This window comes from Cynoglossus semilaevis, chromosome 17 (genome assembly GCF_000523025.1).
Source record: "Cynoglossus semilaevis isolate Cse_v1.0 chromosome 17, Cse_v1.0, whole genome shotgun sequence".
NCBI classification, from domain to species: domain Eukaryota; kingdom Metazoa; phylum Chordata; class Actinopteri; order Pleuronectiformes; family Cynoglossidae; genus Cynoglossus; species Cynoglossus semilaevis.
The window spans coordinates 8,256,476-8,274,664 of NC_024323.1; the positions used below are offsets into that span (position 1 = coordinate 8,256,476).

The 18,189-nt window shown below is 43.0% G+C and overlaps 1 protein-coding gene and 1 long non-coding RNA gene across 5 annotated transcripts; one reads left to right on the forward strand and one right to left on the reverse strand.

Annotated features, from left to right (window-relative positions):
- The first annotated feature begins 1,482 nt into the window (after positions 1-1,482).
- On the forward strand, positions 1,483-17,011 carry tex2 (testis expressed 2). Of its 3 annotated transcripts, none has more exons than XM_008329810.3 (13): positions 1,483-2,087; positions 3,389-3,446; positions 7,093-8,851; positions 9,023-9,223; positions 9,409-9,772; positions 10,295-10,575; positions 10,917-11,060; positions 11,163-11,262; positions 12,379-12,499; positions 12,922-13,038; positions 13,425-13,634; positions 14,063-14,183; positions 15,448-17,011. In XM_008329810.3, the coding sequence occupies exons 3-13, from the start codon at positions 7,118-7,120 to the stop codon at positions 15,595-15,597; spliced, it is 3,543 nt and encodes a 1,180-aa protein (XP_008328032.1). In that variant the 5' UTR covers positions 1,483-2,087; positions 3,389-3,446; positions 7,093-7,117; the 3' UTR covers positions 15,598-17,011. The 3 variants fall into 3 exon arrangements, with proteins under 3 accessions (XP_008328032.1, XP_016896235.1, XP_008328030.1); XM_017040746.2 differs by having other exon boundaries at positions 1,485-2,087; positions 12,916-13,038; XM_008329808.3 differs by lacking the exon at positions 3,389-3,446 and having other exon boundaries at positions 1,485-2,087; positions 12,916-13,038.
- Positions 17,012-17,244: 233 nt separating this feature from the next.
- Positions 17,245-18,066, reverse strand: LOC103393012 (uncharacterized). Of its 2 annotated transcripts, XR_001761429.2 has the most exons (4): positions 17,968-18,066; positions 17,817-17,873; positions 17,630-17,716; positions 17,245-17,357 (listed from the first exon to the last, which is right to left on the reverse strand). It is a non-coding gene; the product is annotated as an uncharacterized LOC103393012 (long non-coding RNA). The 2 variants fall into 2 exon arrangements; XR_522972.3 differs by having other exon boundaries at positions 17,817-18,041.
- Positions 18,067-18,189: the final 123 nt, after the last annotated feature.

The window sequence follows — 18,189 nt, forward strand, 5'->3', positions numbered from 1 at the left end:
AATCATCCTTGAAATACAAAATACATTATCTGCACACAACAACATGAAAGAAAACATAAGCCGTCCTCGCTGAGGTCAGACGGTGAAGACAGAAGGCTGTGTTCTCCTCCGTGTGTACGTAGAGACACAGGATCCAGAGGGTTTTGGCCTCACCGGCTCCAGAAGGTTCCCTCAGCCCCCTCCATGACCTCCTTTCATCCCTCCATCCCTCCGCCTTTCTTCTTTTTTAATACAAATCAGCCATTCAAAGCCATGCACATGTTTTAGTGTTATTTGAACTCTGGCAAAGGACTTCAAACAACTTTCAAAGTGAACAGATTTTTTTCCTCACTTGCTTTATAACTCTTTCTCTTTTTAAAAGAACACAGCTGCCCTCCAAGTACACCTGATCAGAAGGTCACAAGATGGGGATTGTGATATGCAAATGAAGCTTGTTTTTTTAAATCAACACTGACATTTGTTAAAATGGAAAGTCAGGTGTTGATTGATCATGTATCAGAACAGCAGAGGTAATGTCTGGATACTGACAAGTTACTGTCATTTGTACTTTGGAGGCAGGAAGACGACCAGGCAGAGGCAAAATTCATGCTTTTAGATAGAAAACTGGGGAACAGAAGAAAATCCCATGTGTACCACTAGAGGGAGCCCAACCACCGGTTACACTTCCAAGTTCTAGGTTTTATATTGATTATTTCCCAAGTACTCCATGAATGACTTTGTTGTCATTCTGTTCTATTTACATACAAAACAATATCTCTTCATAATATGTTTTAATAGTGGTTTAATGCTTTAACATGTGAGTATGGATACTCACTTTAGCCAGAGGGGGAGCTCTTCTCCATTCTGAAATTTTGTGGATCGTTAGGATACTGTTTTTTTTTTGTTTGTTTTTTTCTGTGCCTTCACGCAGCGCCATTTTGCAACCGTAACAGAACCGTATTACAATTTCCTTCCGCTTTTAAAGGGCACGGATGGGCCTCGTTATCCAATCACAAGCGTCCTGCACCACACCACATCAGGTGCAGGCTCATTAGTTTGTCAATGAGTAGGTACACACGATCACTGCACGCTATTGTCAGTGCAGCTAAAGGAAAATTCTAGCAACTCTTATACTGAATTATGCTGCTAATACTGAGCGGATCAAATGTGTGCAAATGTTACAAATAATTTGACCAACAAACACTACAGGAAGCAGCAACTGATTGCTTCTATCTGTGACACAAAGGACACACTTTAGTTTTGGACTGACATCTGTTGTCTGCAGCTTCTTTGGTCTTATTGTCGTTTTATGTTTGGTTTTAATAATTCGTGGTTGGAGTCAAATCTGAAAATAGATTTGAGAATCCTTGTTTGTGTATTTATTCTTTTAGAGACTGTTCTAGCTCCATATAAAACCATACAAAGATCCCAAATGCGGGGATCCGACGTGAACTATTATATTCGCAGTAACTTATTTTGACCGGTAGATGGCGGCCTGTGAGCAGGGATACAGATGGAGGCGCTGTCAGACTACCTGGTGGACCAGATCCAGGAGGAGGCTGAGTCTGGAGCTCGGGGTTTCAGGAAAGTGGATTAGAAATGTGATGAATAGACGGGTTTCTGTTTTAATCCAGTGTGTGAGGTTTCAGGCCAGGCCTGTGTGGAGCCGCGGCCTGGACCCCGTAGCCGTTGTTTTAAGGGTAGACGTTGGGGTTTTGATTCATTCTGTCTGTCTCACGCATCCATGACGCATGACACACTCTGCTGCTGCAACACTATAAAATATCCATCAGCTGATCAGCGGAGAGGAGACGCTTCCTCTTTGAGCACAGCGGCCGTCTGAACGTGCAGGGAGGAGGTGTGGCGTTAACCATCACCGCTTCACCACAACAACACACGCCCAGATCTCGTGTGTTCGTGGCGTCAACGACTCGGTGAGACGTGATTCTCTGCGGCGGACTCTGGGCTGGAGACACCACAGGGCCACGGTGGACAGGATCCAGACGGGAGTCCTCGTCCCGTTACGCAGATCCTCAGCTCGGATGTTGAGCCTGGGAACAGCAGTGGCCTCCATCAGATGAGGATGCGGCATCCGCGGTGAGATAAAGGTGCGTCTCGTCTTCTTCCCTCTGTGGTTGTGTTTGTCTTCCACCATCAGCTGTTCGATCGAATCCCTGGTCCGTTCACACCAGCAGACGTGCAGAGGACAAAGGGCGGATGGAGAACGTTCAAGAACAAAGCCTCAACATAAACTGACATATACTGTATATGTGTGTGTGTGTGTGTGTGTGATGACGTGGTCGTCAGGTAGTGTCTGAAACAGAAAGGTCTTTATTTCCAGGTAGACATCAGTGAAGAACCTCTACAGGTTCTCTCCTCTTCCTGGTTCTCCTTTTTGTCCTGGTACCTTCATTGTCACCCAGCTCCTTCACTCTGACCTGAACTGAACTCTGGGTATTGTCTGTATATTTGTCAGACAGATAGTATGTGTGGATACTTGGTCAAATAATCTGTAAAAACACTTGAAAATACACAACAGGTGAAGGGGTGAGTTTTTTTTTTTGCCTCACCCTAGAGTACTTTGTACTATTTGAACGACCCACTGGGTTCTTCAGATGTTCTGCTTTCATATAAGTATGACAATGTTCTTGTCCTGTTAGAACCACACACACACACACACACACAGGTGTCTGTCAGTACAGTGTTCACGTTGCTGTTGAAGTTCCTCTTAGATCTAATGGTTCCCTCTCAGTCCTCTGGAGAACGGTTCTGTTCATGCTGATACAAAGTCATTTCCAGACTTGACTTTTGTTTTTGTTTGGGGTCTGGATCCTGTTTAATTTGCCGGAAACTTCTCTGTGTGAAGTTCATTCACAACAGCAGGAGAATCTCTGGGGGGTTCAGGTGAGGGGCTGTGTGGGAAGTAGGACGCTCAGCCAGTGTCAGTGGATCGTCTGGTGTTTCCTCTGCCGTGACCTCAGGAGTTTATTTAAACATTTATACCAACATTAAGATTAAATCTGGTGCGTTGTTGTATAATCTCTGCACACAAAAAAAGACCCTCATTTTTTTTTGGAGTTCATACCATGACTGAAGTCTGACATAGAAACAGTAGACCGTTAATAATAACAGGTCGTGTTGGCATGACTTTCTTTCCTTTCATCACTTTTGTTGCACAACGTCCTGTTATGTCCTGCGCTGTAGTCGGCCAAAAAATGTGCCGTTTTCTAACACTTCTACCATGTTATGAAAACAAAGCACATTTTCTTCGCAGTGTTGAACTTGAAACATCACGTTAATGGGGCCTAAAGCAGCTGGAGCATGATGGGAAATATATCAGTTCAGACATTTCAATTTTGTCATTTTATGTTGTGCTTTAAAAATCCATGCCTGGTTGTGTTCACTTCAGGATCATGGTCCTTGGCTGTTCTGTCAGCGAGGTGATTGAATGCCTCTAAAATCTCAAGGTAAGATTTCCTCTCTTCTTTCTTCACCTTGTTTGTGTGTAGTGTGTGTGTTCAGGTGTTCATGTGTGTGTGTGTGTGTCCTTGGTGTGTGACTCATTTCATTTTAATTTTCAAAAGTTTGTCTCAGAGTCAAGTATACTGTAGCCATTTCAGTTTTGGGACAAATGGTCAGTGTGATAACCCCACCACAGGGCTGTTTGAATATAAAAAAGTACTTTTCAGTCACAGTCCAAATGACTGTTTTTTTTTTTTTACTAATACTGCCAACATGTCTGGACGTACAGATAAAGAAGTGTGGATTGCCTGTTGCTAGGCAACGGTGAATGTTGCATTTATGGTCTGATCGATGGTATGAATTTTGAATTACTTACCATCTGTGTTTCTTAAATGACCACAGACTGGGCCACTCCGAGGTTGTCGCTGGGCCACATGTGGCCCTCGGGCCCGCTATTTGAGTTGGTCCATCCAGTGAATGAATTATCCACACGACATGTTTGTGAACTGGACACATTTTCAGGAAGTGATTTGTGAAAATGTCACAGTCAAAGAGGAAGTCGTGATACAAAGTTCTACTGCATATTGAAGTAACATTTACTAACAACGTTAACTTTTACAATGAGGCTCAATGATTAGGGATACAAGTTAGTATTTTTGTAATAGAGTAATATTCATTTAAATACAAAAATAGGAGATAAAAGGTGTTTGTTGATGTTTGTAAAAGTGTTCTTACTTTATTGAGACACACACACACACACACACACACTAAGGTACGTGTGGAGAATGACACGCTCCCAAGAACATAACAGAATAAGAGCAGAGCATGATGAAAGCTTCACTGTTGGCATGGCAACAGCCTGATCATTTGCATGGTGAGGTCTGATGTTTGACATGTCAACAAAGAATTCTGGGATGGAGAAGAGGAGCCAGAGATCCGGTTTTATCCAGTACAGTAGAGGGAGTCCTTTACATCTACTTGGCTGTTGAGTTTTATTCTTATTCTCTCTCCACAACACTACACCACAGCTCTGTGTGCTGAGGTTGGCCGACTGTTTGATTGATTGATTAGCATCTCTGTCATTTTTATGCTCTAAAAACAGAGCACTGCATGTCAGCAATCGATTCAAAAATCGAATGACAGCTTTAAATGCCCCACAGTGTAGAAAACCTGAGTCAAAATGTGACTGTTTCATAAAACTGTTTATGAACAATTAGTCATAATCTAATGCTTATTACCAAATGAAAAAATTACATAAAGGTAACCCAGATTGCTACAAAAGTTAGCCAAACAATCCGTAGTTAAACTAAACAACTTAGCTCAAGAAATATAAGTAGCTTACTGTGAGTGGGAGTCCTATATCTACATCTACAGGGGTTGCAGAAAAAAAATTGTAACCTCTGGTTTAAACCAAGAAACAATAAAGTTAACATATTTGTTTTAAATCACTGTGAGATCAGAATCCCACTCAGATCATTTCCACAGTAGAAAAACCCCTTCAGTTCAGTGTATTTTTCTAACCCTAGTACACGGAGCCATGTTAGCTGCCGTAACTCAAATATACATTGGCCTAGTGGACAGGGAGCTGTATTGACAGATTACACATTAATATTGAGTGGCAGGAAGTCAATGTTGTTCTGTGTCAACTACATTATAAAATCCATCTGCAGAGCCTGCTGTGAAACCCCTGCTGCAGGGTTTATGCATATGAAACCCTGTTCATATTAATGATAGCCTACTTTAACAGCATTCTCTACATTCATGCATCAAGTGAATAATTCATTAATGGGAATAATGATCAACCTTGATCATTGAGCTGTTCACAGAGTCTGTGTTGCCCTCGACACTGGAGGGAAGAGCAGTTATTTTTACTGCTTGGTGGTTAAATATGTTTTCCTAATATCCTTGAGAATTTACTGTGAGGTTATTTTTGTTTTCCTCTTCCTCTGCTGCACACAAAGTTCTTTCTTTTTTTCTTCGTCCGTCTGCCCTCCAGCGAGTGCTTTAGATGTCCAGGGGAGAGTGTCCAGGGACTCGTGTCCTCCCTCAACCCTGGAGCTATTTTAGGAAATGCTGGATGTGCTCCTTTCTCACTGTCATCGTGAGGGCAGAGTTTCCTCAGCCACTGTACCCCGGAATCAGATGTTTGATAAAAAAAAGTTGACATTTCCTCCTCTCTCTAATAATTATCGTCTGTTTTTATATATATATATTTTTTTCTGACATGTATCCATCCATCACCCTGAACCTTTATTGAGTTTCCCTCTGTTTACATCTCCTGCTCTGGTGATGACAGAGAACAGAACAACAGAGCCAAAAAACCCCTCTGTGTTATTTCTGTTTTCTGTTCTCTGCTGTTTTGTCTGCGACTCTGCTGTAGAACAAACCCTTCTCCTCCGTCTGCACCTAAAACCCTGAAACTCTTTTAGAGACAGCTGGCTGCTTCATTAGTGCTTTTCCTTTTCCTGCACATCCGTCATCCGTCGCTCGTCTCACCCAATCTATCATGCTCCCTTTTTTCCAATGCTTCGCTGACTTGCTTTTTGCCCAACTTGCTCCCTGTTTTTTTCCCTCCTGCCTCATTTTTCACACACTCGTCATCTCACAACACTTTCAGCCTTCATCCCTCTGTCTGAGTTTTCCTTTTTTTATTTTTGTATTTTTTTAAGGCTAATATCTGCTTAAGTGGTTTGGGTTTCATTCGCATTTATCTTTATCTAAAAACCTTATAAAAGGACTGGAGAGTGTGACAGCTATTACTCCCCCCAGTAGGTGGCAGTAATACAACTAAAAAAAATGCAGAGTTGCCAATAACACAAAGAAGAAAAGGAAACTGTTCATGATTAGCTTTTTATAAAATCTGAGCTTCAGGTTAGATTTGCTGCTTTTAGTAATTTATCTTCATTTTTTCTCCTTTTTAAAAATTTGGTTTTGATTGAAATCTCTGAAGACTCAGACTTTTACAGAAAGTTGGACAACCACACAACAACAACCACGTCTCTCTTTCTCTCTCTGTTTGTTACAGGTTATTTTTATCCTCCAGCTTCAGCCTGAATAGGCCGTGTTTGTGTTTGATGATGATGAAGTCAGTCTGATGTGGCAGAGTAAACAGACACAATTACATTAACATCACGGTTCTGTGAAATCACTGCATAATAAATGTCTTTGGTTCCACTCTGTGGAGACGGTACTGGGTGTCCTCCACGTCCCTGTGATCAGTGAAGCCAGACAGCTTTTCTGCTTTGTTATTATTTGCTGTGTATTATCACGCCAACATGGCAGGAGGAAGGTTGGTCATAGATGTTGAACCTATTGATGTTTCTGAGGTCAGATATAGAAATGACCAGTCGTGTGGAGTTTCTTTGTATTTGACGGTGTTTTTAATCGTCCAATACAAAGTGGACATATATGAACTTTTAGGACAAATTGGAAAAAAAATTATATAATTATATTATGAATTATAATTGTATAAAATAATTATAATTTATACAATTTAAACTAGCATCTTTGAATGTAAACTTTTCCAAGCTGCTTGAGCGACGTGTCTTAACACATAGTGACTAAATTTGGACATTAAGAATTACACTGTCCTGTTGAGTTCCATGTTGAATTTTTGATTTTCAGATTTGTTTCTTGTTTCTTCTTTTCCAGACTGTGAGCCCAGTGTAGGGTGGTGATGAGCAGCCAGGGCAGCAGCAGCAGGGGAGGTGGCCAGCATGCTGACACTCCCCCCTCACGTCAGCCTTCAGGACCCAAGCTGCAGGTTCAGCGCTCCCTCTCTCGTGACACCATCACCATCCACTTCTCTGCTCTGGGAAAGGACGAAGATGATGATGATGAGGAACTGTACGGGACACCGGTCGAAGCTAGACCAGGGTTGGGTGGGACAGAGGACATCGCAGTTCAGGAAACCTCCGGAGTTGAGGACCAGTCTGTGGCCACCGGTTTGGAGGCAGCAGAGGAGCTGCTGTTTGAATCCACAGAAGTAAACTCCTCCTCTGAACCTCCTGTGCTCCCTATTTCATCTACCACTCTGTCGTTACAGCCCTCCTCTCGCGTGCCCTCTGCAGCCGTGACTATCAATCCCACATCTACCCACTCTCACTTAAAGTCCAGCCCCCCTACGAGCTCCTCTTGGCCCTCTGAACTACCCACAGCTAATCCTTTGTCTACAAGCTCCAACTCGTCCTCCCCCGGGAAGTCTGCAGGACTGTCCTCCTCCAAGCCCTTCCTCAGCCTCGTCAGGTCTCTGTCCAATGACATTGAATCCCGAGAATCTGCCCCTGGGCCCACCGCCGCTACATCATCCCACGCACGCCACAGACACTTAATGAAATCTTTTGTCAAGTCTCTGTCCACGGACACATCAAAGGCTGAACATCAAGAAGGGCCTCTTCATCACTATCTCCATCAGCAGCCCCAGCAAACACAGCCGTCCCATCGTCCTCCACCTCGTAACATGCAGCTCCTAAAGCAGTTCTCCCAGCCTCGTCTGTCCTCCAGCCCCATGGTTGTCACTCAAACAGGTGGAGACTCCAAAACGGCCCCTTCGTCCCCGATTATGTCCCCAGATGGTAGGTCATTCTTCAAGGTCCAGGAGGTAGAGGCTAAGATAGAAGACACCAAGCGGAGGCTGTCCGAGGTGATGTCAGACCCCCTGCAGCTCTTCAGTAAGATCATCGGAGACGAGTCCAGTGTGGGAGCCAGTGGAGGTTCCACTCAGCGTGCCAGATTCCTGTCATCCAGTGCGTCAGAACTCAGCGGAGCGGCAGCCGTGAACGGACACGTGGATGGAAACAGCAACTACAGCATCAAGGAGGAGGAAGGGATGGAAGGTGAAGACGATGAAGACACGCCCACGGTGAAGGGTTCGGACTCCGTTTTTTTCTCCTTCCCGTCTCTGTCATCAGCACCGACCATCACTCAGGCCTCCACATCAACCTTCCCCAGGTCTCCCTCTCTCACTCTGGGTCGCTGCTCGATGTCAGCCCTGGTGGCTCGACAAGAAGACGAGGACTTCTGCGAACTGTACGCTGAAGACTTTGAGTTATGTACCGATACAGAGACACCGGAGGCAGATAAACCCAAATCACAGCAGCTTCATACAGGCAGCACTCGTCTGTCCAGTGAACATGACCTGGAGGAAGACGAGAAAGAGGGGGACGAGGAGGGGGACAGTGTTCCAATTACTGGCCTCATTTTCCTAACACAGTTGGTGTACTGGTACTTAGTTCTTCCGGTGCCACCCTGTGCATGTGCAGTGGTCCATGGGATCGCCGCAGGGTTCATGTTGGCCTTGCTGATCCTGTGGTTGTCCTCTCCACGCCGGTCAGGAACCAGAAGAGGAAGGAGAAAGTTTGGGTATTTAAATGTGGCCCAACTGGACATAAAAGAACCAGGAATATACAAGGTGAGATACAAAGGGATGTAGTTCTAGGATGTAGTGTATTTCTCTACTGCAGTATTACTATCATTAGATGAGGAAGAATAAAACAGTCAGAAATGTCAGTAGTCTTCAGCCTCACTGTCTTTCGAGAACAACCTTGGTCTAAACTTAACGATGTCACTGCTTCACTCCTAGGGTTGGATGAATGAAATCAACAGCTATGACCCAGAGATGTACCACGCCACCCTCACCCACTCCGTCTACGTCCGTCTGGAGGGCTCTGTCTTGCGCTTGTCTAAGCCCAACAAGAACATCTCCCGTCGCGCTTCACACAATGAGCCTAAACCAGATGTCACTTTCATTAGTCAAAAGATCTACGACCTGACAGACAGCAAGGTGTGGTGGGAAAAAGTTGATCTACCAATTTCTGTTTATGAAAAGCAACTTCAAGAGTTGGGTTAGAATTTTTGTCCTCAGTTAAAAATCATAATTTTTACCGTCTAAAAATCTGAAATCCTGCCACGTAGCACGGTTATCTTTATGCATTTGACAGAACAAACATGGTCTTTACTTCCTTCTAGATCTATCTGATGCCCCAGAGCTTGGCCAGGAAGAGAGTTTGGAATAAAAAGTACCCCATTTGCATCGAGTTGGCCAAGCAGGACGACTTCATGTCCAAGGCCCAGGGCGAGAGACCAGAGTCAGGGGAGGACAAATTAACAGGACAGACTGAAAAGTCAGAACGAACAGACAAAGGAGAAAAAGCTGAAGGACCAGCATCAACGGAGGAGCCCAAAAGGCCGAGTTGTGGGGGAGGGGATCTCACCATCTACCTGTTTGGGAGGACGGGTCGGGAAAAGGAGGAGTGGTTCAGGAGATTTCTGGTGGCGTCTCGGATGAAGATGGATGGGAGAGGAGGCAGCCTGTCTGGATTCTGCAAAAGTGGTGAGAGTCTGTCTGCACTGGACTGGCCTGTACGACACACACACACACACACACACACACACATTGTTTCTCTTCAGTTGTAACTACACAGCCATTAGGTTTGTGCAGGAACTCCAGCTTTGGGACTGCCAGACCCCTGACTGGGCAGATGAGTATGACTAGGTCAGCAGGATTATATGGCCTCACAGTCAGCGTACTATAGCTGTGGTCTCCGATGTGGAGTATAAGCCTGAAAGGATAATTCAAAAGCAGACGCTAACACTGTATCAGTGAATGGGATTAAAGGGAATGCGATTTAGCTTTTATCCTATAAATAAATTATACAGAGCAGGTTAGCAGACATTTGTCTTTTTAAAGGTATTTCTGTAAAATACAGAATAAAGATTCAGCATGTTCTAGTGTGAGTAAATGCATTCATTTTAAGAGCTATTATTTATTCATTCCAATCATTTAAAAATGTTCCAGCGGCTCAATCTTTAATCCAGAACCTTCTGTTACTCCCTACGCCTTGTCTACTTTTAGCTTTCCTGCTGTCCCATAGTCGCAGTGGCAGCTCCCAGTCTGGTGGGGCGCTGGAGGGCGACAGCAGGAGCAGCAGCAGGGGGAGCCTGGAGGAGCTCTCACAGTTGCGTCACAGAGAAACGTCTCTCTCCTGCGGCTCTTCTGGGGGGATAAAGCAGAAGATACTGCTGGACTATGACGTCTACATGGCCAAATATGTCAACCAGCCCGGAGCACAGAGTCCAGATGTGGCCGACAGCCCTGAGAACAGCCCTGAGAGCAGCCCTAAAGCTGTGAAAAAGGTCAAATTATATACATTATACAGCTGTGTTTCTAGGGAAATTAGTTGGAAATTAGCACTTTTAAAAAAAGAAATTGTACTATAAATAGTTTTGCTATATGTTAACAAAAGTAAATACAAAATTTCCCTCCACATATTCCTAAACTTACTGCTTTGCTAAAATTACAGTTTTATATGAAACTCAGATCACAGTCACAGAAAGGTGGAGAATTTTAAATCCCCTGTACTTAGTAACTAAGTTTAGATCTGGGCTGAGGGTGAAAGGAGAGTGGGGAAGATTGCCCTGGAGCTAAAATCAGGAAAACTATGCTAACAGCCAACTGTCGAATTTGTCTCCTGCAGGTACGCAGGACTTCAGAGTCGATGGTGGAGCCCGAGGCGTGGGTCAATGCTTTTCTTGGGAGAATATTTTGGGACTTCCTGGGTGAGAAATACTGGGCCAGTTTAGTCTCCAAAAAGATCCAAATGAAGCTCAGCAAAATAAGGGTGAGTGCTGCGTGAATTGAAATCTCACTGGAGTTTGTGGGCTGTTGGTTTTCATCCATGTTGCCTCTATTCATGGCATTTTGTCTCTCTTTTCTGCATCAGCTTCCCTATTTCATGAATGAATTGACTCTGACAGAACTGGACATGGGCTTTTCCATCCCTAAGATTCTCCATGCTTCTCAACCCTCTGTGGATCACCAAGGTGGGAAATGGAACTGTTCACATGATCCATGTTCTGTTCGGCCTTTCACCCTTTGGAACAAAATCAATGACGTTTTTGGCATCTCAGTCTCAGTCTCAGTCTCAGTCTCAGCCTCAGTCTCAGTCTCAGTCTCAGTCTCTGTCTCTGTCTCAGCCTCAGTCTCAGTCTCAGTCTCAGTCTCTGTCTCAGTCTCAGTCTCAGTCTCAGTCTCTGTCTCAGCCTCCGTCTCTGTCTCAGTCTCAGTCTCAGTCTCAGTCTCTGTCTCAGTCTCAGTCTCAGTCTCAGTCTAGTCAGTAGTAGACTTACAATTAAAACCAGAAGCGTGATGACAAGGTCGAACCTGTTGCTACGTATTAGCAGGAACCAGTCTGAGTCTGCGGTGTCTGCTTATGTGTTCAGTTTGTACCTATGCGCCCACACGTAAATACCCACAATGCCTCAGCAGCAGGAGTGTGTAATGAGTCCAGAGGGAATGGAGTGTGCCTGGCTCTAATGCTGCCCAAACCAAACAGAATGCACATGATTCAGAGCTCCGTCTCCTGCTGCCAGATTGTACTCACACTTGTGATGATGACGATAGTAAAAATGAAAATGTGTGTTGATGATCCTGTATATCCATGAGCTGACAGGGTTAACACTGTGTTTTAGTCACTGACTGGGTATCGATAACGTACTTGTGTTTTATCTCGGCCATTTATTTTACTATATAAGTACACACAAAATACAGCTGTGTGAAATCAGTGTTTGATTCACCTTAGTAGTAATAGTTAAAACATTAATATTAACACTACAGGAAGTTAAGACAAATTGTTTACCCTGAGCTAGCATTTGGCTAACTATACATACATAGCTAACATAGACAAGCTAAATAGCAAAAAGGCAAGAAAAAAATGACACTAAAAAAAATTATATACAAAATTACCCATAAAGATTTCTAAATATCTCAAAAGCTAACTACAGTTAGCTACACATACCCAGGAGCACCATAATAGAAAAAACATAAAAACCACTGTGCTTAACATAAATAAAAACATTTCCAAAAACTGCTCTGACAAGTACAACAAGCCCCTGTTAAAAGGTCATTTCTGCCCTGGTTCTGTTTTTACTTCTGTCCAGGTCTGTGGTTTGATCTGGAGGTGTCGTACACGGGCTCCTTCCTGATGACGCTGGAGACCAAGATGAATTTGGCCCGTCTGGGGAAGGAGGGTGAGGGACTTGGGGAGCATGGCAAAGAATGGTGAGTCTGTCTTTATGTTGACTTATTTGTTCATTAGAAAAAGTCAGTTTGTTAAAAAAAAAAAGTCCTTTGTGGGTTGATGTACGTTATCAAGCAAGCGGCCTATAGGGTTATTTACTCTTGAAGCCTTTTTAGTTGTCAAGTCTGTTTTTTCACAGCGCCTACCCTTCCTGTTGGTTCTTTCTCTCCTCTCTTTATATACTAACCTGTCTCTCTGGATGCTTACAACTATGGGTTTGTCAAATAAATGGTGAGTATGGGAAGAGGTGCTCACCGATGCCTGTCAATGAAACAATGCATTTTGATTTGGGTTGAAGTCTGCCTGGGGGAATCAGTGGGGAAACTAGGCTAGGATTATAGGGTGCTAGGATGGTGACTGTTAACACTCATTTTTTGTCTGTATGTGTATGTGACAGGCCCAGGCCTCGAACCTACTGCCTGGCGGACAGCGATGAGGAGTCATCGAGTGCAGGCTCGTCGGACGAGGAGGATTCCCAAGAACTCCTCAGTGACAAACCTGTTGTAGCCGGAGGCGAGGGGTGAGTGACTCTGTTTTTAAAACCATCAGCAGGGATCTGAATATAAAGTGAACACAGTTCGATTCCCACTTATGCGTTGAAGTCCACTCCATCCATCTGTTCAGTCCCACACAGTTTTAACCTCAGTGTTCAGTAAACCCAGGAAAACACAGTGAATTTACTCAGATAAGGCTGTTGCCATTCAAAACCCTTTACTTTATGTAAATACGTGTACTGTTACTATGTTGCAGTACATATGCGTACAGTCCAGATTTTAAATGTGTCCTAAAAGTGAGACTTTGCTAACACCTAACGTTGTGTGCTGAGTAGGAAGATGTGTTGCCATGAATAAATGATGAACCTGACTCACTCTTCCACTCCTCCGTCTCCATCCCCTCATCCCGCAGCTACGTGGGAGGCCACAGGCCCAGCAAGATCATGCGCTTTGTGGACAAGATTGCCAAGTCGAAGTACTTCCAGAAAGCCACTGAGACGGAGTTCATCAAGAAGAAAATGGAGGAGGTGTCCAACACGCCGCTGCTCCTCACCGTGGAGGTGCAAGAATGCCGCGGGACACTCGCTGTCAACATTCCACCTCCACCCACGGACAGGATATGGTACATTTACTCCCGAGGAGTTTATTGTAAACTGTCCAATGTGTAGAATAAAACACGGGTCTGATGGGTGTATTAAAGCGCCATCTGCTGGACAAATTATGGCATGCACGCTTTGAAATAATTTATGACCAATGAAATATACATTTTAAAAAATTTAGATTTTTTGAAAAAAAGCAAACAAATGACAAACTAGGCTTTTTAAATTTTTTATTATTTTACCACAAGATATAGTTTACCCAGAGCTTTGTCCCATGAGCCATCTAATTTATAATACTGGTTGATTTGTATTCCTGTCATATATTAAATACAGTGGGGTTAATTTGGTCCATTAACATCATTTATAATCTGTACTTTTATAAAGGAAGGTCATAGATTGTATCTTCTCCTCAGTCTTTACAAACTATTTTACCTTTCTTTGTCCTTGTCAGGTATGGTTTTCGTAGCCCACCTCACCTGGAGCTAAAAGCACGGCCTAAACTTGGCGAGAGGGAAGTCACTTTAGGTCACGTGACTGAATGGATTGAGAAGAAACTGGAACAGGAGTTCCAGGTATGTGACAGGATTATAGGAAACTCTGGCATGCTGTTGTTACTCCACAGGTTACTTCTTCGTACTTTCCATTCTTGACAAAGACGGTTGGTGTTTTCTGTAAACAGAAAATCCTTCTCCGTGGAGAGAGTCGTAAAAAAAACAAACCTAAAGATTATTTTATGGTTGCCAACCTCCATGTGCCTGTGGCTCTCCCACCCCTCTCATATGGCTGCCGTAATGATACGCTTGCAATGAGATAACTGCCCTGAGGCACAGTGGCAAACTGCTGCAGCAAAGAGTCCCTGTCTGATGTACCACACCTCTACATTTATCCTTAACTTACTCCTCCGGGAGCTATTATTAGGCGCTCCTCCCCAAACCATGCCTCAAGTAAAATACAATGGTGCTGCACACAATGTTTGTGAGTGTGGGGGATTGTTTAAGTTTGGTTTTCAACCACAGTTGACTTTGGGTTTTATTACAAGGTCAGATACCACATACAAAGCTAAATATATACAAGCGTTTCCCAGATTTATGAAATAATATGATCTCAGTTTAACACCTAGCCAAACCCTTTACATATACAGTTAACAACAACAATGCACATATTAGCTATCTCCCTGAAGAATTTTCAAGTGTTTTTTAGTCATGTTGTAAAGAACAAGATTTTTTTGCAGCTCTCTGGAATGTTCCTGTGACCTGTCCTCAAACCACGTGTTAGCATGAAAAAACAATGACTCAGATCTATTTTTCCTGCTTACTCCTTGAGGTTTAACGTCGTACTAACCGCCTCTTCAGAGTTCCAGTTGTGGATGCACTGAAGCATCCCAACTATTTCTCAATCCCCCACCGACATCTTTTACTTTGAAGGCATTGTTTTTTGGGTTGCGCCTCTTCTTTTCCTTCTCCAGCCTCAACTCCATGACAGAGTGGTTGGAGTTATGTCTCACTTAACCACATTATGTTGAGCTGCCAACATTTTCCAGGTTTCAACTCAACTCCACACATGGCTAAGTCATCTACTAGTTTCATGGCAGTTTTTCTACTTCCTCTTATAAGATTTTGCAGTACATCAACTAACTTCCTGTTCTTGTATGCTGAATATATTTGGGACGTATGTGATGGTAACATTAAAGTTATTATTTCTCTATTATTAGTCTGCTGCATTTGTCCTGCTTGTGGCTACATCCAATTCTTATACAGAACCTCAGATGGCTGTAAAAGACCATTTCCCTCTTGCTGTTTAATAATTAATCTTTAAATTCTGTTTGTCTGCCAACAGAAAATATTTGTGATGCCCAACATGGATGATGTATGGTTACCCATAATGCACTCCGCCATGGACTTGCGTTCAAACGCCAACTTGGTTACTGTGACAAATGATGCCTTGAAGGACCCAGAACCAGAGGAGTCTGAAGTCTCTGATATGTGAAGCCTCCCAAATTGCGTTGTACGCTAACGGACATTTCTCCACTATCGCAATACAGCGAGTTCAGGCCCGCTCAAAACCCACATGTGAAGCGTCGATCTGCCTTTTGCACCAGTTTGTGGCCATTCATTAAGTGCAATCACAAAGCCGTCAATGCCGGTGAGCTTAACCATTTGTTGCCACCTGGTGCAGAACAAATGATCTGTTGTAATTTTTATGACATCGAAAACTCAAAGGATTCATTTCCTAATGAAGTACTTGTGGTGCAACAGTCATCTCATCCATTTGGAAGAAACAGGATCTGTGATTTACAGTTGCACCAAATGGAGTTCTTGTACTGTACAAACTTTTGGTGCAATATTTCCGGTCGAGCAGTTTTTCCTTGCTGTATCTCTGAGTGAGATAATACTGCTGAAATTCTGTGATAAGTCGCTAAAATGTCTGTGTCACAGGTAAGTGAAGTGTGGTTTATCTCCCACCCACTGCTGCCTATGTGTCAGCCTTCTGGGACTCTACATGCAAAGGGATCAGTGGAGCTGTGTACTCAGATACAGAGCCGGCTTAAAACCTCCATCAGTACCTACTGTGTATCCAACAGCCTGTGTGCTTTGTGATAGGGACTAGAGCGACTTTCAGATAAAAAAAAAAAAAATTATTCACAAAAACAGCAGCTTCACATTGCCTAGGTCTGATGAATGTATAGAAATGCAAATTTCAAGGGGATTTATGGATGTGCTTCGGTGTAACATGCTTGAACACTTTTTTTAAAACATCATGGTCAAAGCTGAAGAAAATCTTTTGCTTTACTTAGCCAAAGCTATATTTTTTCCTGAAGGTGACACATGGATATTAAACCAGTCCCAGCTGAGGACACTTCAGCCTGTAATACTCAGGCAACATTTGAGGATTGTTCTGGTAAAGTTAGGGACCATTACCATATTACCAGGTGTTTTAAGTCAGAAATGTACCAAACCTTCCTGTTCTCGTTAATATGTGACATACTAGATATTACTAATTTAACTTTCTTTAACATTCCTTTCTGTTGGATAATTTTATTTCTGTAGCGCTCACATCAAGGAAGCATAAGCCTACGACACTTCAACTTCTTAAATCTGCCAAGACACCCAGCTGCTTAGAGGTGATGCTACCATGTCTTACATTAAAATGTGTTGGCAAAGTGTACAAGGCAGAAAGTGCCTTGAGATAAACATTCCTTGTTGCAAGCCACCACCTTTGTTGCCTCATTTGATTTGGGGGAAAAAAAAGAATTCCTGCTTCAACATGCCCCAGTTTCATAAGTTTTGGTGATGTTCATATTCGTTAAAGGTTGCTCAACATCGCAGTTGTGTTCAGTAATGTCAACAAAATGTTACTGCTCTGATCATTAAGATCAATAAATCCCTTTGCCTGGAAGAGACTGTGTGTAGGATATTTTTAATTTTCAATACATGTGTTAAATTTAAAGCAGAAAGCCTTCATTTGATAACTTTTGTATCTTGCTTTAAAAGAGCAACTTGGTAGAATTGCCAAGAATCCCCAGTTATGACAAGAATTCATCTTGCACTGTGTTTGACCTTTTGAGTGGCTTATGAAAAAAGCCAATCAGGCTCAGAAAAGTGCATTATGGAAAAAACCAAAACAAAAACCAGACATGGTTAAAATTTGCTTTATTCAGCCCTCTCACACGCAGCGGTCATAGCATCACATCACGACTTCATCCATCTTACTGTGCATTTTTACACACATCATCCAGCTTCATACACCTGCAAGGAACAAAAACACGTGTGAGTGAAAGATCCCGGTTTAAACACAAAGACAATGTACTTATGTGCCATGTCAGTTGGTATGTTGACTTCATTTGAACATCAGAAGTCTAACGCACTGAAATCATCATTCGTGGCCAGGTAAAAAAAAAGCTGCACTTTAAATACGTTTTATTTAATGCAACAAAAACAAAGCGTTATTATGTGGAGTCTTGATATATTGTGCAGCAATATTCAGAGAAATACTTTTAGGAAGATATAAATCCAGTCACCTTTAACGACTGGCCTTCATTTCCACGTCCACGTGCTGACCAGCAGCAGTTGCTCCACACCGTGCCGCCAGACTTAGTTGCTGCTTACTGTGTAGGAAATCAAAATACATTGTGATTATAATACATAATTAAAACATTTATTTATAATTTTATTCAAAGTTTTGACCTAAAAAAAAAAGCAACTTACCCCCACGCGTTCCACACCGTAGAGGCCTAGTCATGCCGCTGCACAATGCTAACTTACCTTTTTTTTAAAAAAAACAGGCTTTAGTTCTCTGTTATTATCACGTAGCATTGTGAAAATGACATTGTGAAAACATGCCAGGAGCAAAACGCACGCCTAGATTAAAGCCACATTCTTCTGATTGAATACGCATGATCAAAACCCACATGCTCTCCAACAAGCATTGGTAGAGAAAATGTCCCCCGGATGTATTTTATACCACATCCGTGTTGGTAGTAATGCTATGATTGGTCAGTTGTCTTCGGCTGGTTTCCCCTCCTCCACTCATTTGGAAGACTTTCCCGAAGTCCAACCCCCACAGATTTTCAGTTCAGGA

Excerpts from the sequence above, each read along its gene's own strand:
- tex2 (XM_017040746.2), top strand. The coding sequence starts at position 7,118 with ATGAGCAGCCAGGGCAGCAGCAGCAGGGGAGGTGGCCAGCATGCTGAC. Across the intron at positions 9,224-9,408 it reads ACGACCTGACAGACAGCAAG|ATCTATCTGATGCCCCAGAG; the intron begins GTGTGGTGGGAA and ends ACTTCCTTCTAG. Across the intron at positions 12,500-12,915 it reads GGGGAGCATGGCAAAGAATG|GCCCAGGCCTCGAACCTACT; the intron begins GTGAGTCTGTCT and ends TGTATGTGACAG.